The sequence below is a fragment of the Pseudopodoces humilis genome, chromosome 1, assembly GCF_049639895.1.
Source record: "Pseudopodoces humilis isolate 2021_Gansu_Grassland_sample_001 chromosome 1, ASM4963989v1, whole genome shotgun sequence".
NCBI classification, from domain to species: domain Eukaryota; kingdom Metazoa; phylum Chordata; class Aves; order Passeriformes; family Paridae; genus Pseudopodoces; species Pseudopodoces humilis.
The window spans coordinates 87827038-87851377 of record NC_142200.1 but is presented as its reverse complement, the minus strand read 5'-3'; the positions used below and the strand labels follow the sequence as shown (position 1 = coordinate 87851377).

Here is a 24340-nt window from a genome sequence, read left to right as displayed (position 1 = left end):
GCCCGCCGGGGAGCGAGCCCACCCCGCTGCCGGCCGCAGCCACGCGTCCACCGCCGAGCATCTGTCCATCTGTCCGGAGCGGGGCCTCTGCCGGCCCTGGGGCCGCCTGAGCTGCAAGTGGCCCCAAGGGCGCAGACCGGCCGCTGCCAAAAATTACTTCAGAGAAAAAAAGAAAAAAAAAAAAGAAAAAAAAAAAAAAAAGGAAAAAAAAAGGAAAAAGGAGAAAAACTATTTATGTGTCAGTGAGCCGGCGGAAATCAGCCGCGTTGAGTTTCTCCCCAGCCGGGTGGCACTGAGGCAGGGAGAACTGAAAAGCCACAGTGAGAAGAATAACCAAGCCTAAAACTCCCCGCAGAGAAACAGGAGCCGGATTTACCTAAACGGTCTTGCCGTTCGCCCTGGGGGCCGGCAGAACAGGCAGGAGGGAGTAGGAAAGACCTGTCCGGCACCTGAGAGCCGGGCTGTGGGGACACTCAGGGGTGAGGTCGGTAACAGACCGGCTGGGGAACCTCGACGCCGGGAAGGTGAATGACCCCCAAGACCGTCTCTTCCCTACTTTATCGTTGGGAAGAGATTCGTGGCCGGGCTTTTAGCCATAAGAAAGCTGCCGGTGTAGGGAAAGGGTAGAGGGTAGAGCTTTGCCCCGTGTGCTCCCCGCGTTGTGACACACGGGGAGGGACCCGGCGCGCCCATCGGAAATAATTCAGGGGGCACTGAGCTCCGCGATGACTCCCTCAGAGCCACCTGCCAAAATCACCACCGAGCTGTGAACCAGACGGTGTGACACAGAGGAGAGAGGACACGTCTTTGCACTAGAAGACAGTTTTGTCTGAGGAGAGAAGGTGCTTCAGCTTCCCTTTGCACAAGGAGGAGGCAGGGCGAGACAGAGCTGGCACTTCAGGGATGACAGGAGCTCAGTGCGCGGCGATTTCAGTCCCCTACAGGGGCCGGGTGTGCCCTTAAGGCTGCGAGGGAAAGGCGCCCTCTAAATGCCCGGGCCAGGGAAGTCGAATTCACCCCCAAAGCGCGGTCACCAAATGCCCCAGGGAGGGGAAAAGGAGCGCCCCACAACCCCGGGCTCTGCTGCGCGCCCAGCCCATGCCCGCTTCCCCTAGGCTAAAAAAAAAGAGCACGGATGAGCCCGATGCGAGCCAGGGCTGCCCATAGCCCCGAAAGCTCGGCTCACACCCCACGGGAGAGCCCCGTTTCGGCCGCCTCGCTGCCAAGTGCCGCGGGGCAAAGCCGGGCTGTGGGAGCCGGGTCCTGAGAGCAGGGATTTAACCCTGTGTGGGGAGCGCCGGAGTTAGGCACAAGGGAAAGATCCTACCGGGAGAAGTGCGGCACCCAAGTTTACTGGGAACGTTTCGCAGAAGACCAACTTAAAATCAAACTAATTCCCCACACCTCTCCGCAAAATAGTAATAAAAGCTGGCATTTTAAGTAAACGTTACGGGGCCAAAATTGCCTCCTCCATTCCCCCCCAGAGAGGGCTCGAGGGGATAGGACGAGCAGCAGGCGGGGAAAGGAGAGGCGGCAGGCTTCCAGAGCCACGAAATCTCTGGTACTTCTTCCCCATCCCTTTCCCGTTTTGCACGGGGCCGTCTTCTCTCCGCGTCGCCCCGAGCAGGAGGCTCCCCAGGACTGAGGGGGGTGGGAAAGGGGCAAGGCTGTGTAATTAAATTCCGGTGCCCGGTTAATTGCTGTAATTTGACGCTAACTGTACACCGCGGGCCGGCTCTGGGAGCGGCGGTGCGAAGCGCACCTCGCACGGCCCATTGACCGCGCCCCGCCCCGCCGCCGCGCAGGAGCCGCCGCTCCCCGCAAAGGGTGCCCGGTCTCGGCCGAGCCCGGCTCGCTGGGATGGTGGATGAGAAGCGAATCCCCGCAGGAGCCGGCGATTCGACTGCCCGCGGCCCTGCCTTTCCCCCGGGATCTAATGGCTGCGGGTGCCAGTTCTTGCTTCCCTCTTCCCACCTGCCTAGAGACAGGGCAGGAACTCCCTTCCATAAGGTCCTTGTATCCAAGCCCTTGTGGTGGGGCGAGGGGGTGCGATCCCCTTCCTTCTACTAGAGACTGCGGTCAGCCCAGGACCCAACCCAACACAGCCTCACTGGTGGGTGACAGTGCCCCCCACATGCGGGAAGCTTCAAACTGTCCCGTGCCTGGGACATGATGCCCCGTTCACCTGTCTCTGACATGTGAAAGGGCTTGCTGTGCTACTGCGAAGTGGAAATTATTTGCATCCCTTCCCACAATCCTGTAGCTCGAGTACTGCTTCTCCCCACGCCCCCAGTGCCCTGCCCCTAGAAATGAAGCAGGGTCCGCGCTTCCTCACTTTTTTGGGGTGTGAAATCAGGGCTGTGCGACACACTGGCGAACTTCCAGGGCACTTCGGCACTTGAATCCCCGAGGGGAAAAAAAGCCAACAAAACGTGGGCGGGGACAAGGGGTACGGACATGGAGAGGCCCAAGGGCCACAGTCTGTCGCGGGCCAGCTTCCCCCGGGGGAACGCAGCATCCCTCACCCCAGGCCGCTCCCGCGCAGCCCGGCGGGACAGATCTCCGGCCAGCCTGGTGCGCATCACCCCGGCCGCTGCCGCCCGCCCCGTCTTGGCCCCCATACCAGGGGCTGGAAAGACTCTGTGCACTGGAGGGGATGTCTTTGTTTCTCCCTGGTCTCCCCTGGCAATTTGCAGTAGTTCCGTCACCCATCTGGGCTAGTTCAGCCCTCCTGGTGCTTTGGCTTTCTGGGCTACTGGTGGTATTATTATTATTATTATTATTATTATTATTATTATTATTATTATTATTATTACTACTACTACGTCCATGTAGTCCCTGACAACTTGCCCCTAGGCAACCTTCCACCGGCCCCCTGGGGGAAGGTGAAGCCTGGGGGGCTCGCCCGCCCCCACCCCGGCCGCGGGCGGGCACCCGGGCGGGCAGAGCTGCCCTCTGCTCGCGGCTGGGGGAGCGCCGGGACGCTCACCCGGCTGGGGAGCGCCGGGACGCGACACCACGGCGAAGAGGGCAGGGGTCCGAGCGGCTGCAGGACGCCCGGGCCACGCTCGGGAGCCCCCCGCGGGTCACGGCCGGCGGTCCCCCGGGAGCGGCGGGGCCGGGCGGGCGCGGTGGCGGGGGGCAGCGCGCAGGCAGCGCGGAGGCAGCGCGCAGGCGCAGGCAGGGAGCACCCAGCTCTTTATGGCCAGGTGAGAGAGTCCCGGCTCAGGTAAGGGGAGGATTTACCCACAGGCGTCCCAGGCGGGTGGCTTGCCCTCGCAGTCCATGACCAGCAGGGACCTGAGGACTCGGAGCCCGCAGCCAGGATGTCTATCCTTGCCAAGATGGGGGACTGGCAGGTAAGGTGACCCTCTGCCCTGGGGGGGGGGTTTATTGTTATTTTGGGACGGGAGGTAGGGCTGGAGCGAGAAAGGTGACGGGCCCGGAGGGAACTGGGGGCAAGCCTGATGCTGGGGTTGGGTGTTTTGCGGCTCTCGGTGTTGGGGCTGCCCGCGGCCACTCGTGAGGCCCGACTGCAACAGGTAGAGAGCGGTGGACTGGAGTAGAGAGGGGCTCGGGCTGTGCTCGGCCGCCGCCGCCGCGGGTGACACGACGCCGGCAGTGTGGGCCGGCCGAGGGCGGCGTGTGCCCGCCCGGTGTCCCTGTGCCCGGGGCTGGCGGCGCCCGGCCGGCCGGGGAGCCCTGGGGCTGCCCACGGGACCCCACGCGGGGCAGGGCCCGCAGACTCCGGCGTGACCCACCGCGCATCGGGGACTGAAACCTCCTTACGAGTTCCCACCCTGCCTGTCCCATGGAAAAGTGACGCTGCCGGGTCCCACCCGGCAGTAGATGCGCCGGGGGCGCCCGTGGAAAGCACTCCCGCGGGATGAGCTGAAGGGAAAAGCAGAACCCACCAGCGAAAGAGGCCAGGAGGGGAACACGCGGCCCGCCAGGCTCTCGCCCGGCCCCACGGACCCGAGGGGAGCCACACGCACCACGGGAGAGACTGCACGTGTGGAGTTACGGAGGCTCACCCACCGGGAGACACTTGAAAAACCCTGGAGCGCCCTGATGCCCATCGGCTCGGGCCGGATGACCGCAGTTTGCCGGCTGATGAAAGGGAAGATGCACCGTCCTGTTCAAGCACACCGGATTTTCTTAGAGAAAATGGCTTTTTAAAAATTTATTTCTTCCTCAGGACAGTCCAGTTACAGATGGGAGCCTAGTTTCTTTTTCTGCTCCCAACTTTTCGAATCTCTCGACCAAGTCTTTCCTTAGACTACCTTTTTGTTTGTTTTTTTTTATTTCTTTAGGGTAGAAGCAAGTCGTCTAAAAAAAAATGGTGGGGGAACAAAATAAGTAAACAAAAATAATTTAAAGTATTTTTACATCTGCTAACATCTTTTTATCAGACCTCTGCGAAAAAGCCATCAAAAGAAGGTTTTCTTTTCTTTCACTGAAATCAATTCTTGCGCAATCGTGTTTACGGGTTATCTGCCTTGAAATCTATTCCCGATTTTCCTTACACCCCGGCCTTCCTTGCCGCTTCTCCCCGGAGCTGCGGGGCCCCCTGGCCGGAGGGGCCGGGCCGCGCGGACCCGCCTCCCGCCGCCCCGTGTGGATCTCTCGGGGAAAACCGCCCCCTCCCCTCGCAACCCTGCACTTCTCCGGCCCGGGCATGGCGAGAGAAGGCAAAAGGGATCCAGGCCTTTGGCCCACGGCAGTCCCGAGCAGCCGCAGGTGGGAGGCTGTCCCGGGTGGGAGGCTTTCCCGACCGCCCCGATTCAGACAGGACGGCGCTAAGGGGCGATGGGCCCCTTCGTCAACCCCCTTCCCTGCTCTTTTTCTCATCTCCAGCAACCCCCTCCCCCGGGGCATTAACTAGGCTTAATCTGCCAGATCCATTTGAACCTCAATGGGAGTAAAAACAACAATTTACTCTCCTGCCAGTGGCAGACAAAAGCTCTGGTGAAAAAGAGCATCAGGGGTGGGAGTATGGTGGAGGAGGGGTGAAGGGGAAAGAAAAAAAAATCTGTTTAGGGGACATGGATGTTTGTGTGTGACGGAGCAGCCCAGGGAGCCCGGAGGCTTTGCCACCCTTCCCGGCGTGGCGACACGTGGGCCGGGCTCCCGAGGGCCCACTGCGGCTCCCCATCGGAGTGCAGGGGCCATTTGCTCCTAGAGGCAATAAATTTTCCTCCGACGTCGAGGGCGGGGGGGAGGGTGGCCCCGGGAGGGTCTTCCAGGCCGACAAGGCAGGTTTTGCCGTCGGCAAAAGGAAGTTTCGGGGAGCAGCAGGGCAGCCAGGTGCACAGGCAGCCATGGGGATGCCCGGCTGCTGGTGACGCCTGGGGACACGGCTAGCGTGGCGAGCTGCGCCAGGCCAGACGCCAGCCCCACGGAGACGGGAATGCCTCGCCCCCCGGTGAAACGAGGGATTGCCCAGAGAGGGGAAAAAAACCCAACAAAATAAACCCCCCAAAAACCAAAACCAACAAAAAAAAATGCAAGAAAAACAAACAAACAAAAAAAACCTCCACAAACACCGGAAAAACGAAGCCTTTCGGTGGATAGATGGATCAAGGCTGGGCACCCGGAGAAATAAAAGAGAAGAAGGGTGGAGAAGCAGCCCCCAAGGAGGGCAGCCTGAGCGCCCTCTTAGCGGCACATTGTTAAGCAAACGAAGCGCTCCACCTAAGAAAGTACCCAAGTTTTATTGTGGTCATTGTTTTGTCCTTTTGCTCAAGTGCTTGCAAAAGACTTTTTGGCTCCTGCTACAGTTAATTTACCGCTCGTCCACTTCTGTTTGAGAGATAATGTTGGATTTGGTTGGGGTGGTGTTTTTTTGAAGCCAAATAGCCAATAGAGCCGAGAAGAAAAAATAATAGTTTGCGAAGGAAAGAAGCTTTTAAAATAGCTACAAGAAGACCAAAAGCAGAGGGCAAGAGAAGCCTCCGCAGACAATAACCTTGTTCGAGCAGGACTCGAGTCTCGTTTCTTCTCGCTTTGCTTCCTTTAACCTCCGTGGAAAAAAAAAATAAAAAGGAAAAAAAATGGCTAGGGAGAGAATCAAATCCCATGGGGTGGCTTCATGGCTAGTCCCAAACTTTCTGCGGATCGGACGGTAGCCTCTTTGATTTCGCTGGCCACTTTCCTCCCCGCTGGCAGGCGGAGGCACAGAGGCTAGCAGCGGCCCGCAGGCAGACAGGCAGGGCCCACTGCCCCCCCGCACCGGGGCTCGGCAGGTCGAGGAAAGCTTTTTTTTTGTCGTTAATTTATTATTTTTTTTCCCTTGCTCGTGGGTCCCTTCTACCTGCGTCCATGGCTGCAGGTTGTTGTGCTGGCGAGCAATTGGGCTGTTGTTGATATGCTAATGAGGCGATTAGACTGTGGGTAAAGAGCTGGAAAAGGGAAAAGTTTCCACCATTAGAGGGAGATCTCCGAGCGCGGACGGGAGCGCTGCCGAGCCTCCGCCAGCCGCGCTCCCCACGCCGCCCGGCACCGCCACCGTAGGGAGAGGCAAGGCAGGGAGAACCAAATCCTCTCTCTCTCGCCAATCCATGAAAATGCTTTGGAAACTGACGGATAATATCAAATATGAGGAATGTGAGGTAAGCGCTTCCCCCGGGCCCGGGCAGAGCCCCGGCCCCGCAGATGCAAGCGGGAGCCTTCAGCATCCCTCCGTCTCTCAATTTCGTTTAGGAAAACTTCTGCTCCGTCGTCAGGCTTCCTTGCGGTCCTGCAGCCGGAGAGGGGCTGGGGTCCATCCCCAGGAACTTCGGGGCTTGTGGAAACACGGCTTTGTCGGAAGTGTATGAGGAAAGGCAAACGGGATCCAGAAGCAGCCTGGTCTATAGGTAGATCCTCCGTAGATAAGGCTTTTGTAGGATGCTACACTCATCCATATGGATGGATGGATGGATGGATAGGCGGCTGGCTGAATGAATGGACAGATGAATGAATGAGAGGGCCAAGAGACAAAGGGAAGAGAATTATTCTTGCACTCTAGGTACCCGAGGCATCCAAATAAATCGGCTCAGGACCGGCGCTTAAATTCAGCTTTTTCGATATATCTGCGGGTTCATTATACCGAGCTGCACAAATTTACAGGGGTCAGCTGCCTAACTGAAATCACGGGTTTTGGAGCAGTGTTCCCCCAGCCTCCTAATTTTCAGGGCCGCGTTCCCACGGGTTTGAGACATAGTAATTTAACCGCTTGGGGAAAAAAAAAAAAATCCACCTCATTCGGTTTTGGAGCCGTTCAGCACAGATTGTGTGCGCGCATCTCTCTCTGTGTCTGTATGTGCATCCATATTTTTAGAAAGAGGCGATTGTCTTTTAATCTGACAAAAAGGAGAAGAAGAGGAAAAAGAAGAGCGATGCCCAGGACCCATGCCTAGTCTCAAACCAACGAATACTATTGTCACCCGTTTCGTAAAAGTTGCCTGTGCAGTGCGTTCAAACCGCGCAATAAAAGACTCTACTTTGCAAGTGAACGCTGTTATTTGGTCGTGACCCACGCGGGAAGAATCCCCTCAGCCTCGGCGGATCCTTGCCGACATGCATCTCTGGGTCGAAGGGGGCAGTCTCCCGTCCGACCCTGACGCTGTTTTGGGCGATGCTGTAGTTTAGGAAAGGGACCGAGGACTCGGCAGGCTCAGCGCCGACTAAGTGGTTTGGTGACCTAGTCCCGGATCGAGGAGTTTGGGATGAAGCTGTCTCCCGGTGCGGGAGCTGAGCTTTAGATCCACTCGTTGGCGGGTGTTTGATTTCTATGAATGAGGGGTGTTGGGGTTTGTGGGCTGTGTAAGGCTTTTTTTATTATTTTTGTTTGGCTGGGTTGGGTGTTTTTTTTTTATGTTTTAGATTTTTTTTTTAAAAAAAAAATTCAGTCAGGAAAAAAAGACACATATTCCTCAGCTGCATTTCGGGTGGAAAGCGTTCTTCTTCCCCCTCCCTCCCTTCAGGACCGGTCTTCCAGTTAGTACACGTGCGAGCGTGTGGATTTCATCGCAAATGGCTTTTGTTGCCTTGCGTTAATGGGACTTCGCACCGAGGTGTTACCAAGCACGGAGGGAGCAGCAGCCGCTCCGCGAACCGGCCGGATTTTGTGCGTACGTGTGGGGTTGGCTCTCCGTGTTTACCTCGGGAGCGTGGTGCGAGAACACTTTAAGAGAGGATGGAAAAGAGGATGGCTGTATCCTGCCGGGGGTACAACCTGCCTTTAAAAAAAAAAAAGAAAAAAAAAAGATAGAAAAAAAAAAAAGAAAAGCAGAAATAACCCCAGAAAAAGGCCATGAAAGCCTGGTCAGCCGCTCTGCTGAGCGCCCGGGGCGGCCGGAGCGCCGGGGGGTCGGGGCGGGCGGGCGGAGCGTGGGGCCGGGCGCCGGCGGCTGCGGCTGCGGCGGGGCAGCGGCGGCGGCGAGCGGAGCGGTGCCTGTTTTAAGGGAGTTGTTTTGGAGTTGCACAGCCAGTCCGACGGGTTGCGCCGGAGCCCCGGCTTGTCTGGGCCGGGAGAAGCGCTCGCCTTGCCTCTTTTCCCGGCTCCCTCTCCCCCCCGCGTCCCTCCCGCCCTCCTTCCCTCCCCGCCTTGCTGCCTCCTGCCTTTTTCCCCCGTCTCTTCCCGGATCCTCCGAGAGGGGGGCTGCGGGGAGCCCGGCGGATGCTCTTTGGGCTCCCCAGCCCCCCCGCCCCGGGCGCCCACTGGTCTCGGCGTTGGGCTCGAACCGGAGGAGGAGAAGGAGGAGGAGGAGGAGGAGGAGGGCTGACACCCAAAGGGGGAGACACCCAAAAAAAACTTTCCCAGCCGGTTTCCGGGACGTGGGGCACGGAGGCGAGCCGGCTCGGCGGCGCGGGGCGGCCGCCGCGGGGGCAGCGGCCAGGGGAGCCCCTCGGCGGGGCGCCGTCGAGGCATGGACGGGGCGGCGGCGGCGGGCGGTCCCGCGGAGCCCACCCCGCGCAAAGGCGGCGGCGGTGCGGCCGAGGGAGGCAAGAACCAAGCGGGAAGCGAGCAGCCGCTCTTCTCCCTGGGCTTTGAGGCCGGCTACGCGCAGCAGCCGCAGCCCGAGGTGCGCCCGCGAAGGACTGCGGGGCTGGGGACATGGGGAGGCGGCAGCCGGGGGGAAGGGAAGCGAAGCGAAGGTGAGGAAGGAGGAGGAGGGGGGGATCCCGCACCCCCTCCCCTCTCTCCTTCTGCCCGTCTCTCCCGCTCCCTCCCCGCCCCCCCTCTTTCTGCACACCCCCCCTCTCCTGGCTCCCACCCTCTCCCTCTCTCCGGATCTCTTTCTCTTTCACTTTTGCATGCCCTGCAACCTTTTAAAATGTTGCCCCTTTCCTGTGATTCGTCAGACGCAGCAGCATGTGCCCCCTCTCTCTCTCCCGCTCCCTCTCTCTCCCTTTTTGTCTCTCTCTCCCTCTCCCTCTCCCCCATCTCTGATTAGATACACTGATTCTTCATTCAATGGACGTCATTTAGAACAGGCTCTGCCTTGAGTTGCCTTCTCGCTTCACGCTCGATTTCCAGCCATTCTTCCCTTATTAAGTGTTCGTGTAATATTAATAGTCATGAATATCTGCTATTAGGAGTCTCCAGGAAGGCAGCAGATCTGTTATTAGGAGCTCAAGTGAAGCAGCAGCTAAGTCAAAGGAGAAAAAGAAAGAAAGAGTCAGAGGAAAAAAAGGATTAAGAAACAAACACACACACGCTAAAAAAAAAAAAAAAAAAGGAAAAAAAGCGCAAAACAAACAAACAAAAAAACCAAAACAAAAAAAAAAAAAAGAGGAAAAAAAAGAAAAAAAAAAAGCAACCAACTTTGGCTCCTCACACCGCGCCAGGATAGAGAGCTCGCCTTGGGAACACCCGATGAAGGGCAGCAGAGATCGGTGCAAGTTCTGATGGATTATCGTGGCGCGCCCGCGGTGCAGGAGCAGCCCCGGCGCCCCGGTCCTGCCGCTCGCGCCTAGCGCCGGGCTCCGGCCGCGCTCCCTCCGCGCCCGCGCCGCGCCCGCACCCGCGGGGCTCCGCCGGGGGCTGCGCGCTTCGCCGGTCCCTTTCCTCTGCCTTTTTGTTATTTTTTCTACCCTGACTTGTAACCCCCGACTCTTCGCAGATGTTAGTGCACAGTTTTTCGGCTATGGTGAGTTGCTTCACGTTTCTCTCGGAGGGGGTTCGGTGTGCTCTGGGTGTTGCTATTGTTGTCGGCGGTGGCAGTGGGGGTTTCGCACCCAGCTTTCCGGAGCGGGCTTTTTTTCCTTTCCTTCATTTTTATAAATTCGGTGGTTTACATTTTTCCCCTTCTCTCTTTATTTTTCTTTTTTTCCTTCCCCCTCCCCCCTTCTTTTCTTTTTTTTGGGTCTGCTTTGAACGAACGGATAAAGGCTTTGCTTGGACCCTACTGCTTCGATTCCTTCACCTTGCCACCTGCAAACGTAGTATTTTCTCTTTCTCGTTTCCCTTTCTCGGGACCGCGTCTCTTTCCTTCGAATCCTCCTCCACGGAGGCCGTTCCTTTTGCCCCAGACGTTCATGTGGTCTCATCTGCCCGGCCTCGAGAGCCTGCAGAGCCGTGCCGAAACGCCCGGGCTGATTTCCGTGCCACTCGTCCGTCGGGGCGGCGGCGCTTCCCCCGGCTGCCTGCCGCATTCCTCCGCTTCCCCGGCGGCCGGGCCGCCGCTGCCCGCTCCGCTCCCAAATCGCACGCTGGCCAGCCCGGGCTTCGGCCGGGCATCGGGACGGCTCTTCCCGTAGCTGGGGGACCAGGGCAGTGCTTTCCCCCCGAAACATTCCTAAAACTCTTGGGGGGAAACTACCGGTTTGTTTGGAGGCTATTTCGGCGTTTTCTGGTAACAAAATGGCAGTAGGCTTGGATTTTCCGGGGTTTCCTTGGGACGCGAGCGATCGGTAATGTCAGCGACAGTATCTCGGTGCTGTTAAGGGCCAGAGGAAGAATTTTGGGTTGTGGCAGAATTATTATTTCAGTAAAGCTCGCTTGTGAATTATTCTTTTTATTTGCGGGAAATACCTGCTCCTGAAACGCCGGGGCGCGATCTGTTGTGAATCCACGCTGTATCGCCGCAATGTTTTATTATTATAAGCTGCCCTGTTGTAATTATTGCTATTATTGCTGTTATCATTATTGCCGTTATTGTTGTTTTTTAAAAAGCGAGACTGCCTCTTAATTATTTGGGAAGGGAAATCAGAGGCAGAGAGATCTCCAGATCTGCTTTTCTCCGCCTCGCAGATGATGTTTTGCCCCTCATTGCCCTATAGATGAAATTTTCAAGGCGATTTTGAGGAAAATCAGTTTGATATTATCTTTGTTTTTTTTTTCTCCTTTCCCCTCCCCCTCCTCTACCCCCTCCACTCCCCAACCCTCCCCCCCCTCCCCCCCCCCGCTCCCGCTCCCCACCTCAGGAGCGCCACGACAGTACCAGCAACGGGACAGCCCGGCTACCCCAGTTGGGGACCGTGGGTCAGTCTCCCTACACCAGCGCCCCACCGCTCTCCCACACCCCCAACGCCGACTTCCAGCCCCCTTACTTCCCACCCCCTTACCAGCCCATCTACCCCCAGTCTCAGGACCCCTACTCCCACGTGAACGACCCGTACAGCCTCAACCCCCTCCATGCCCAGCCACAGCCCCAGCACCCAGGATGGCCGGGACAGAGGCAGAGCCAGGAGACGGGGCTGCTCCACACGCACCGGGGTTTGCCCCACCAGCTCTCGGGGCTCGACCCACGCAGGGACTACCGGCGGCACGACGACCTGCTGCACGCCCCGCACGGGCTGGGCTCGGGGCTGGCCGACCTGCCCCTCCACTCCATCCCCCACGCCATCGAGGACGTGCCGGTAAGCCAAGGGGCCGCCCCGGGGCCCGCTCGTCCCTCTTACCGCGGGAGCCGAACGTCGGGGGGAGAGGGAGGGAGGAAGGGGAACACCACCTCCCCCCCCCCCAAAAAAAAATAAAATAGGAGGAAGGGAAGAAGAGAACTCCCTCCCGCCCCCCCAAGGGAAAAGTGAAGCCCCCCACCTAGAACAAAAGGTTCTCGCAGCTCGTCCCTGTGCAACGCCTCCCCGCTAACTTGTCCACTAAAATATAAATAAATCAAATTATCGTCATCGTTAACAATATCTTTCCTTCTCAATGACAATAAGCTGTTACGATTGGAAGAATATATAATATCACCAGAGGGCCGTGCATTTGGGGATTTCTTACTGCCTTGGGAAAGACACGAGTCTGAAATGCCTGTGAGGACATTTAACGAGATCTCACAAATGCAAAGGGGGGGGTGGGGGGAAAGTGGGTGAAAGTGGCCTAAGAAGGAAAAATTGGTTTCCCATGATTACAGGATTGGCGTATGGGATAACCACGTCCAAAGTTACAAGAGGGTATGGGCAGATCCTCTTCTCTGAAGGAATTAATTGACAAATCAGGGAAGAGGTATACTAAAATGCTGCTGCCTTCTCTTAGTAGCGGTGCAAAGGGATGACCTCATAAATCATTACCTATAGGTTATCGAATTTGAGTCAGACCTGCTACACCCTATATTAAATTAAATGTTGGGATCCTATTGGAGGATGCATTATTTGGGGGACCTAATTCTGTTATCGATGAGTACAGACTTTAAAAATGATTTCTAATTAAGCATGACATTAGTGCACAGGATACTTACAAAGCAAGCCAGGGCTATTGTTCAGTTAAGAAAGTGGCCTTATACAACGTGATAGGTTATGATCAAAGTTCATCTTTCTGGGTTTCTTCCCGAAAATGGAATTAGAACATGACAATAAATTTATTAAAGCCCACAGAGCTCATGCTGAGGGACTGAAGCTGCTCGACTTGCAGGAGGAAAGAGGAGGAGGGAACTGTGGTATCTGGATGTGATTTTTGCCGAAATGCCATCCCAAATTACAGGATCAAATATTACAACAATATATTCGCTGACAGTTTAATGAGTACAGTTTCGTGTTGCAAGGATAATGTTCAGATGAACTTACCTATTTTTGGGGGTCATTTTGAAATCTTTTGTAAATTATACTCGGAGAAAATAGTGAATTTATTACAGCCCTCATCTGGCTAAATTAGCCACAGAAAATTGCTGGTTGTGTTTAGCAGTTTTGCAATAAACGCATACGTTTTCCAAAGTGGAGGATTTAGTAAGCAATTTGGATCTGTTAAAAGCAGGTAGACTCTTTAAACTTGATATAAAATAACATGGAGGCAAATCGTAAGAATAAACTAATTTGTTGACTGCAAGCCCCTGATTGCTGTAGGAAGAACATGACCTAAAATGTTCTCTTGAATTCTCCCTCTCCTCAGTGTCGTGCTCCATGGCAGTGGGCTGATTTGGGAAGCCTCCTCTTTAGATCTATGAATTAATAGCATTGCTATACTTTGTGAAAACCAAATGCCATCTGGTTTAAATACTTGAACCAGCCGAGCCATTTTTTTTTTCTCTGTAAGACTGAATCAGCAGGCTTCATGAAGGAGAGTATAAAATAAGAGGGTGCATCTTTGAGGTGTATGTTATCTAGTTAAAAAAAAAAAAAATCCTTTACAGAAATGTGAGTTAGAAGGGTAATTTTTGAATTTTTCCGTTGTTGCAACAGTTAACCTTTAATAAAAATGACGGCTAAATATTTAAGAAAGTCAAGTAGATGGTGAAAATTATTTAATCATAAATATCTCTGTGGGATTTTAAACTTAACAGTCCTCCCTGTATGGAATACGTGTAGAAATAACACAAATAAAAGTATTATGCCACACTACATTTACTTTATGGGTTTAGGGTGCATGCATAAAGGGATCATATTTCCCCATATAGTTAAAACACAAGAACTGCAGCAGTAGTCATTTCTGAACATTTCTCAATTTAATTATACTTAAATCCAGAAGCACTTTAGGCAAGTTACAAATGAGAGCATTGAGTATAATAAAACCTGTAATAAAGCAACTTAGTACCATCCACCCGGAATCATTGAGATCAGGCACAATTAACAGGAGCATAAATCCAAGACAGAATGGAAAATGTTAGAATCAGTATTATTGTTGGACAAAGACTAGAGAAGGAAGTAATAGTTTTTTAAATGGTAATGCCTGGGTTTTGTAACGATTGCGAAATCTTCTATCTCAGCAGCACTGGTGTTAATTTGTAAACACAGCCAGACATTATATTGCCTGTCAGTTTTTGGAATTAGAAAACATGATTTCATTTGACTTTCTAATCACGTCGTGACTCCGCCGCGCGAACCCCAGCTGTAGCCGCGACCGCGGAACCTGCGAGGGGACAATAGTGGGGGAGCCCGGGGTGCGTGTCCCCCCCGGCCCCGCTCCGCGCTCCTTTGTGCTTTCCCTCCCGCGGGCGCGGGAGCAGCGGCGGGGAAGGGCCGGGCCGGGCCGGGGCTTCTTCCCGGGAAGGAGGGAAGGGACGCGAGGAGGGAGCCCTCAAGAAGCTTAAGGCCGCTCGGGCCCCGGGGGTGTGTGAGTGATTTATTATATTTTTCTTGGGGATCGGGGGAAGAGCTGGGAGGGATGCGGGATTCCTTTCGATAAAGGAAATCCCCCACCCCTCCAAATCTCCTTCCTTCCTTCTCCTCCCCTCCCCCCCACTTTCCATGCAGGATCTGTTGTTTCCCTCCTCACATCGTGCCCAGGAATTGGGGGGGGGGGACACACCACAAAACTTCTCCTGCACCCCATCCCACCTCGGCCCTCCCTGCCTTTTGTTGTGGTTCTACCCTGACATCCCTGCCTGTTCCTTTTGTTGCAGCACGTAGAAGACCCCGGTATTAACATCCCAGATCAAACTGTAATTAAGAAAGGTAAGCTGTTTCCTTGCGCATACCAAACATGTCGTCACAGGCTGGGGACTGCTCGAAGGGAGGACTTACCCGGCCTCCCCCCTCTCCCCTCCAGTCCCCCGGCCTCGGGCTCCTTCCTCTGGCATGTAGTGTTGGCCAAAAGGTTGGAAGCAAAGAAAAGCGGGCGATGTGGGTTGAAATTCGCCCTCTTAAATGGCCACGTTTGCCGGGTCCTTTAATTATTATTGTCGTTAACTAGGAAAACGTTAGCAGATGATCTAGAAAATCCGAGCCGGTCTTTTAGTGCATTACCGAACAATTGGGTTTCATGGTTTGCCCAATGTATCTGGCTGAGCGGAGGGCTTGAATCGTTGTTGGTAAACGGGACTGTGAAAGTGAAATCGTTGTTTCCTCTCCTTCGGGTTTTCTTATTTAAATCACGCCGGTGATGAGGCGGACTGGTCGAGAATAAGGGGCGAGTTTCTGAAAAGTGATGTCTGTCGGTGTTTAGGGTGATTTGGTTTTCGTTGGCTTTGTGCGCTTGCTTCATTTGGAATTGAATTGCTTGGGAGCTGGTACCCAAACCTTGCAGAATATTTATTGCAAATTTTCACTCCATTTTCATTTCCCGTCGTTCTTCGGACAACCGAAGGATTGGGAAAGGCGGCACAGGGCATTTTGCAAAGCAGGTTCTCGGTGGAAAGTGATGGGTTTTGTGTTTGGATGCTGTGTAGTGAGACGCTGTTGGAAGTAAAACTGGCAGGGTGGAAGGCGCAGCTAGCTCCTGCCTGCTCTGAGGGGTGCTATGGCTGCGTGGCCGCCCGGAATTTGGGTACCCAGGCCACCACAGGAGAGAGGTGCTGAGGTGAGGCACTCTCCTCTCTAACCCTAATCGCTGTACAGCCAGCGAACCTGAAGTTTCATACCCCCCCACCCCCCGCCTGCAAAGCCTTTGTCACGTCAAATTAGATGTGCAAGGGATAAATCTTAAGAGATGCTCTTTCCAAGTCGACATGATAATTGGCTCTTTTATTAGTAATCTCAAGAGTTCGTTTAACTCCTGTTGTATCTATTAGCCTTCCCAGAGCTATTAATGTCACAAGTGATCTATCCAAAACGGAGAGAGCCCCCCGCTTGGTTGGACTGCACCCGCCAAGCGGAGCAGGCTGAGGCAGAGGAGAAAGGGAAGGCGGCCGGGACCGGAGGCACCGAACGGCGGCACGGCCCGGCACCTCCCCGCCGGCCGCCACCGGGCAGGGACCGAGCTATATTTTGGGGTGCCGGTTCTCTGCCGCGTTATGGGTTTTCCATGTGTAAATTTGTGGGCTGGCGGGGCCCCGGGGTTGCCACACGTCCTGCCGGCTGCGCCGCTACCCGGGCACTGCCCGCCCGACGCGGCGCTACCGACGTGCGGCACCCGGCGGCCTCGGCGCTCGACAGGGGCTGCAGGGTCTGTACAATTTCCCCGCTGCTGGTCCAGGGATGTCCGGCTCTCTCCCTGTGGCTCCCGACGGGAGAGGGGAGGGGTGCCCCCGCTGCGTCCCCGCTGCCCCGCAGGCGGTGCGGGGCCCGGGCTGGCCGCAGAGAGCGGCTCGGGTGCTTCCCCCTCCGTCCCCGGCTCCCCGCCCGCTCCTCACCCTCACCTCCCTGCTCCTCCCTCCCTGCAGGCCCCGTGTCCCTCTCCAAGTCTAACAACAACGCCGTCTCCTCCATCCCCATCAACAAGGACGCGCTCTTCGGCGGGGTGGTGAACCCCAACGAGGTCTTCTGCTCGGTGCCGGGCCGCCTCTCGCTGCTCAGCTCCACCTCCAAGTACAAGGTCACGGTGGCGGAAGTGCAGAGACGCCTGTCGCCGCCCGAGTGCCTCAACGCCTCCCTGCTGGGCGGAGTGCTCCGGAGGTGAGGGGCGGGGGGACGCGGGAGGCGGGATGCCGGGCTGTGCCGTGCGGGAGGGAGGGATGGAGGCAGGGAAGGAGGAGGACGAGCGCCCACGCGGGGCGGTGGCGCGGGGGGAGTGCGGCGGGCGCCGCTAGGGGGCGGGGCGCGCCCGGGCCGCGGGGCAGCGCGGGCGGGCGGGGGCACCGGGCGCTGTCGCCATGGCAACGCGCGGCCCTGCGCGGCCCCCGGAGCCCTGCCGTGGGGTCCCGGCGTGTCCCTGCCCCGCTCCGCCGGGGACACCCCCCACGGGCACACACACACACACACACACACACCCCACATCACGCAGCACCGGCCTAGTGACAGGCACTCTGCCCTGAGCTCCCACCCCGTGGCCTCACCCAGGCAATTAGGCAGTGCCTGGGCAGGGAATAAGATCCAGGATTAATTAAGTCAGCTCCCATCTCTGCAGCCCCGTTTAGCCCAGCTGTCCTGATAAGCCACAGATGGGCCACCTAGAGTTTGGTGTGAGGGCAGTGATGCTCTGGGGCTGCGGGCCCTGCAAATCGGCCTCCTCCCGTCATGCCTGGGGAGAAGTTGTCCCCATGTCCATGACACCTTGGGAACTCAGGGAGGCACCTCAGAGCTCCATGTCAGCTTTGGGGCTGATCTAGACCTTAGTGAGGGCCGATGTTCTCTAGATGTGGGAACATCCAAAGCACCATCCCTGTATCTGGGATTCAGCTTTCAGCAACAGTTGGTCTTGAGCCTCTCACAGCCATGTATCCCATCCCATGTGCCTAAACCCTTTATTTCCTTCCCTGGGAAGGGATGTGTTTGGGGCATGTGTGGGTGGGAGCCAAAGCAGGAGGAGGTGTTCCCCCAAGCCCTGTTTCTTAATACCTTTCTGTGTGGAGCAGGGCAAAGTCTAAAAACGGAGGGAGATCTCTGAGGGAGAAACTGGACAAAATAGGACTAAACCTGCCAGCCGGGAGGCGTAAAGCTGCTAACGTTACCTTGCTCACATCACTCGTGGAGGGTAAGTGACTCAAAGAGCTGGGAGGGCTTGTTTGGAAAATGTGCCTGTTGCTTTTGCCAAATAGGAGAAGACTTGCTGTTCGGTTGTTCGGGTTTTCTGTCTCCTTTCCCGGAGTCATTGCTACTCACTGGCATTTGAAAAGGGCGTTATTTTTTATGCCTTAAAAAAAAAGATCAGGTTAATTGTGTTCCTTTGCTTTTTGTTAGAACTTGAAACGGGTTTGTGCGAGTCCTGCAGACTCAGCAAGGCGTTCTATTATTTATTTGCTTTTAAGTTTCCAAGCTAGATGTTTTCAGGGCCCCATCTTACTCGCTCATTCAAATGAGTAATCCCTCTGTGGAGTAAGCAGATCTCTTTGGGAGAAGCATGGGAAGGATCCCTGTGAAGGGGGATGGTGGGCTTAGCCCCATAAGAGACCCATGAGTATTGAGTAGGAAGTTACAGGCAGCAGCGCCTCTAATACTTCACTGCTGTTCTTCTGCCACAGGTGGACAACCAAGCAATTTTAAATGTCAGAAACTGCAGCTACTTTAAGTTTGTTCTCCCTCCCAGCCTGCAGCCACATAACAGTAAATCATTTAACTTTTCTGACATCTGCATTTGAGAAATGCGTGACCATTACTTCCTGAATTAATTTGGGAATCCTTGACCTCAGCCATGAATTAATGGTGTCCTGAAAGCCTCAAAGTTGCACTACTGCCAGCCCCCTCTCCCTTTTGGTTCTCATTTTCAGAACACATGTTCCCTTGGCTATATCATTCTCCTCTGCTTTGCTTTGGCTGGAAAAGGTGCAACTTGTTTTTAGTGCCTTGGGATGTCCTATTCTGTCTGTGCAGGGAAGTGGGAAGCTCAAGAGTTTGCAGTCATTTAGTTTTGAAGTGGTGGCTGTGTCACACTGGCTGACATCAAGTATGCTCGAGGCCTGCCTTTACCTATGAGTTTGGCTGCATTTTAGACTGGTTCAGTTTATAAAGTGCTTTTAAACTCAGCCCAAGCTGTCCAGGTCCAGCTTAAGTTTGGTTGTGTAGGTGGGAATTTGTTTTGTTGTCGCTTTGCATTCTGTGAGAAATGTTTCATGTTCAAAGAGACGGGGAAGAAAGCACTGTGCAATGATGCCAGGCGTCATTTTTTTAAACATCAGGATTAGTGAACAAACTATTTTTATACTGCGTGAAAATTACCGCGTCTTCATGTTTCTGAAAAGGCTTTGCAATTGCATTGACACGCTGTGGTAAAAAAATCACGAGGGGAAAACTTGTAAAAAGTCTAGATTTGGTAGATGCTTAACATTATTTGTGATGTTAATGAATATGGAGAAGGTTTTATGGTAATCCATTGTTCTGTTTGGCTTTCACGTACAATGGCTTTGAAAAGAATGATTTTTTTGAAGAAAAACAAAACCAGAGGCCTGATCTTCAGATAACTTAGTGATGGTGGCTAATTTTGGGGAGATGATAGTATAAACATTGCTGGGGCTTTGAGTCCCGTAGCGATGAGGCAGTTTCTGGAGTACTGTTATTGTTTATGATCCGCTCCATTTTATGGAAACAAGCTCACTGGACTGAGGCTTTGAAGCCCTAATTGGCGCATGCGTTCTTCCGGAGCTAGAGCTAATGGCAGGAAGCCCTGCAGTAAAAACCAACTGGTTCAGGAAATTAAAACCAAAGATTTGAAAATCAACAAAACAGACAGACTCGGTGGAATGACCCTAAAATTCTCATGGTTAATCGTTTGGGGGTGAACATATAATTATATGCGATCAAGTTAAATTTTAAACACTTAGCTGTTTAATGCATTTTATTTAGAAGAGCTCTAGGAGTAATTATGATCAATATTAATCATTGATGCATTGCAAAAGAATATAGAGATGCGGCTGAGGCAAACACATTTTCAGAGTAAATAGCTGTGAATAAAATGTACATAAATGACTCTCTATAGGTATGGAGATGTAAATTGAAGCGCATATTCTGGGTGGAGGGAGCCTGTCTGTCTAAAAGTATATCTTAGTTAATGTGAACTTTTAAAAATTCTTATGTGAGATTTCACTCGTAATGATTGTTATGAAAATATGCATTTGCATTACCTTCAGCTGAAGCAAAGAAAACTGCAAGATATGATGCAATTAGCATTTCTGGCCCTAACTTTTTCAAAGAGAAAATGTCCAGGCTTTTGAGAAGAAAAGCCCAAGTAGAATGTAGTGGGTTTTTGGAGTTTTTTTCAAATGGATTTTTGCCTCTGTGCGATGTGTACTGATGAGCTGTGTTTCTTTCCATCCCCACCCGTGCCTCCCTATTCAGGAGAAGCAGTACATCTAGCTAGAGATTTTGGGTACGTTTGTGAGACAGAATTTCCTGCCAAAGCAGTAGCTGAATTTCTCAACCGACAACATTCCGATCCAAACGAGCAAGTCACAAGAAAAAACATGCTTCTAGCAACAAAGTAAGACATTTAACTTTCTGGCATGTTGCTTAGAAATAAGGGATGGGGGACAAACTTGAGTTCGGCGCTTTTATTTGTGAAGACATTTGTTTGCTGCATAACCAGTGGCTGATGGCTTTGTAAGTTGTGGGGGTGTGTGTTGATCCTAGTGATACAGGAGAACTCTACAGACCAGCTTGTTTTCCTTCAAATCAGTTTGCGCAGATTATCTTGAATGTGAATTGTGCGAATTGAGGGTGGATGTTTAGTTACAGAAAAAGCAGTAATTCTTCAAAGCAGAACGTTTTCTGGGCCTATTCACTTAGCTCATCAATTTAAGTAGAAGGGGAGGGCTTCCCATTGTCAGTAAAATAAACCTGGCGCATTAAACTGATTTCAGTTCATTAAAATCCGCAATGGTTCTTCCTGCCTAAGCATCTCTGTTACTTAGCAAATACAGGGATATTAAAAATATATTTTAAATGACAATCTGTGTGCAGTTAAAATGCTAGCGGAGTTTATAGTTGGTGGGGCTGCCTAGACTTCCAGGTGGCGCGTGAAAAGAAAATGATTGTTTTGGTATGTTTGCTGGAAATTAAAAGGGTTGTTTAGTAGCCCTTAATTACCAGTGGAGGTGTCACCAAAGGGCACAATGCCAGAGGACACAAGCAGGAGATGGGAGTTGCTTTATGGCTGGAAGACATTAATGTGGGTTTTAGAACACAAACTGTTTCAACACGCCTCTGAGCTCTCTTGCTGTAAGGTGTGTTATTTCTCCAACCATTTGTGCAGTGAGCGGGTGATATAACCTATCTTCTGCACCATGCCCTCGTATCTTCCCTTCTTACCTCCCCGGAAGGAAATTTCCAGGCCCTGGTTAGCGTCAGCCTCCCCCTCTGTGGAAAGGTCCCTTTGGATTTGAAGATAGAGATTTACATATATAAATGTTTCAGAATACCCTAATTTAAATCCTCAGTTGCCCGCTCTGCCCTCACTCATTCTTCCTAACACACAGGTGTGTGTTTTAGCTTTGTGAAGGAAGAGGCCCATACCGCTCTCTCATTCCCACCCAAACATGGAATCTTCTGAGATATGGACAAACCTCTTAGCCTACCTTTGGATATCACAGCCTGTCTATTAAGCCTGCTCTGGAACTTTAAACTGTGTTGGTGCTCCAAACCCCAGCCGGGCAGGGATGTGTTTTTGTGGAGAGTGTTGGGGGCTGACATATGGAGAGTGGTGGGGCAAGAGGCATGTGTCTCTGTGTTCCTGTTGTCCGCCTGTGTGTTGGATGGGGCTGGGGTGTGATGTGAGGCGTGCTGGTGTGTGTGCGTGCAAGGTGAAAGGAGGAGGTTTGTGAGTGCCAGGGAGGTGTGAGAATTAGGGGGAAGAATGCATAGAGAGGAGAAGGACAGGGGAGAGAGTGTGTGCACTCAGGAGCAGGAACCTCCTTGATCCAGGGGCTTGTGAAATCTAGCAGGGAGAATGCACGGGCTTTGCTGCCGCCAGTGATGGTTCATTTCTCTCCCTCTCTTTTCCCTTCCCTCCCTCCCTCTGTCTCTCTGCTCCATTTGTGCTACAGACAGATCTGTAAAGAGTTCACCGACCTGCTGGCTCAGGACCGATCTCCCCTGGGGAACTCGCGGCCCAACCCCATTTTGGAGCCGGGCATCCAGAGCTGCCTGACCCACTTCAACCTCATCTCACACGGCTTTGGGAGCCCGGCGGTGTGTGCTGCCGTCACCGCCCTGCAGAACTATCTCACCGAGGCGCTCAAGGCCATGGACAAAATGTACCTCAGCAACAACCCCAACAGCCACACAGACAACAGCACCAAAAGCGGCGACAAAGAGGAGAAGCACCGAAAGTGAGGATGCCCCCCCCCCACACTCCTCTCCCTTCCCCCTCATAGCCCATCGATCCATTCATCTCCCTCCTCCCTCTCCCCGGGACCCAGCACCCCAGGCTACAGCAACAGAATGAGCGTCCTTCTGCCAGTCCTGTTCTCTGACTCTGCAGGACTGCTCTATCCTTTCCCCACACCCCTTCCCAGCATCCACATTTCCATTTGCTCCCACTTAAATTCCCCCTTCTTCCCACTGCCATCATCGTTTTACCCGTTTGGAGCCTAAGAGAACAGAACAGGGGGACGGAGCCAGCAAAGAAAAAAAGTTCTGTCTTGAGTTTGTGAACTCTTTTTTAAATAAAACAAAAAGAGAAAAAAAACCAACAAAAAAATAAAGCAAAAAAGAAAAGGACTTTTTTTTCTAAAAATATATTAAAAAAAATAAAAAAAAAACCAAACAAAAAGAATTAAATAATACTTAAAAATTCTATGAGCTTCACCGGACTGAATCACCACCTTCCCTTACATAAACTTCAGTTAAGATTGTAGCCATACTAAAAATGAATTAAAAAAGTGAAAAAGTACAACAGCAGCAGCAGCAGACATACAAAAGGCAAAAAGGACTGATGATATTTTATCAGTATTGTGAATAAACTTGAACACAAAACACAAGCGGTTCCATGTCATATCTTCAGTTGTAGAACTTTTTCCTGTCCGAGGTAAAGCGACCAACTTGAACTTTCTATTGCAACACGATTCACGGTTATTATATAAGGGAATCAGTGTTCATGTATGTATATATTTATTTATGTGTAATTTAATGGGAATTGTAAATATGGTGAGTCTGTTTTAAGCCTTTTTTTATTTATCTGGTGATCTCGTTTACCTCTTGTTTAGTGGGTTTTAAATCTTCCCCTCTTAGTTCATCATGTGGTTCATGGTACTTATTTAGATATCAGAGGTTTTTTGGGGGTTTTTCTCTGGGATTCATCATTTTTAGCCCTGTTGTAGCATGTTAAAAGCGACAATGAAGCAGCTGAACAAATAAAAAACCATTAATTTTTATATATAATTAGTATGACATTTAGTTTCTCATTGAAGATAAAATAAAGTGATGTTGGACCCTGGCAAGGTTTTTAAACATGTTAGTGGTTTTACAACCCTTATGTGTTGTGGAAAATAAAAAAAAGTTATTTTCATCCACTGTCCTTCTCCCAAAAGCACCAACAGAGCAATAAATTAATATTGTCTTTTAAAACAAGATTTAGCTTTACTTTCCTTTTTTTCCCCCTCTTGTTTTTTTTTCTTTTTCCCTTTCTTTTGTTTTTATTTTTCTCTCTCTCTTGTTTTTTTTTTTTATTTTTTTTTTCCCAAAGAACTTCAAACATTCGGGACCACCTGGTATCCTGTATCTCCACTGGCCATATTGGAAGCAGTTATAGTTGTATTGTATTGAGTTGTGCCGGCAGTAGTTTCCATGCCTATCAATGTATCATAGTCCTTTGTTGCCCAGATAAATAAATATTTGATACGCTTTATGTCGATTTTTTTATTCAGTAGCTGTCTTTACCCAGGCGTATTTTTGTTCTTGGCAGTATTTTTTATTCAGTATGGTTACAGTAATTGAGTTTAACTCTCCCTTGACAATTGCTCCTTGCAATAAGCAGCTGAACCCATTGTTTCCCTCAAGTATAATAAAAACTTACTTTCAACTTGGAGTTCAGAGCAGGGTATCATTTAGATATTCCACTGAGTCTGTATTCAGACAAATGACACAATAAAGCACAATGTATTCTTTTGGATAAAAAATTGTCTGTACTACTAACAAAAATGACACACTATCTTTTCTTTAACCAAAACATAATTTTATTTAAAAAATAAAAGTTTTATTTTATTTATGTTGACCTCTAGGTTTTTATTTATGTTTATATATACAGCACACAGAATTATAAGCCTATAAAATGTTGTACATGTAGCTGTCCTAACCGAGAGCAAAGATTAAAAAACACATTTCAAGAAGGACATTTAAAAAAGAATCATTACTGAGAAAATACTGAAAATTAATGCTATGAAAAAAATTTATAATGATAAATCAGAGCTGGGTGCTCCCTCCCCCTCAAGAAAAAAGAAAAGCTCCGTAGTTGATGCCAACAAAATCATCTCACGGTTGTGAACTTTACTGAAATCTTGCAGGAGACAGATTATTTCTGATTGATGGTTCGTGTTTTACTGGAATGCACAGACTGACATTTTGAGATGACTGAAATTTTTATCTTGAGTTTCTTCTTGTGGAAACCAGTTGTGAAACAGGGAAGTTCGCTTTAAAAAAATTGAGTGTATGTCTTGAAGATGGGCTATAA

General features: G+C 51.9%; 1 protein-coding gene across 3 annotated transcripts; it reads left to right on the top strand.

The window, feature by feature from the left end:
• The first annotated feature begins 3246 nt into the window (after window positions 1–3246).
• TFAP2A (transcription factor AP-2 alpha) lies at window positions 3247–23809 on the top strand. Of its 3 annotated transcripts, none has more exons than XM_005525299.2 (7): window positions 3247–3359; window positions 11413–11847; window positions 14769–14820; window positions 16467–16698; window positions 17598–17716; window positions 20014–20155; window positions 21717–23809. In XM_005525299.2, exons 1-7 carry the CDS (start codon window positions 3327–3329, stop codon window positions 22003–22005), a joined length of 1302 nt encoding a protein of 433 aa, XP_005525356.1. In that variant the 5' UTR covers window positions 3247–3326; the 3' UTR covers window positions 22006–23809. The 3 variants fall into 3 exon arrangements, with proteins under 3 accessions (XP_005525356.1, XP_005525355.2, XP_087909952.1); XM_005525298.3 differs by lacking the exon at window positions 3247–3359 and adding an exon at window positions 6448–6611; XM_088053826.1 differs by lacking the exon at window positions 3247–3359 and adding an exon at window positions 10049–10136.
• Window positions 23810–24340: the final 531 nt, after the last annotated feature.

Excerpts from the sequence above, each read along its gene's own strand:
- TFAP2A (XM_005525298.3), top strand. The coding sequence starts at position 6,561 with ATGAAAATGCTTTGGAAACTGACGGATAATATCAAATATGAGGAATGT. Across the intron at positions 14,821-16,466 it reads TCAAACTGTAATTAAGAAAG|GCCCCGTGTCCCTCTCCAAG; the intron begins GTAAGCTGTTTC and ends CCCTCCCTGCAG. Across the intron at positions 16,699-17,597 it reads CTGGGCGGAGTGCTCCGGAG|GGCAAAGTCTAAAAACGGAG; the intron begins GTGAGGGGCGGG and ends TGTGTGGAGCAG.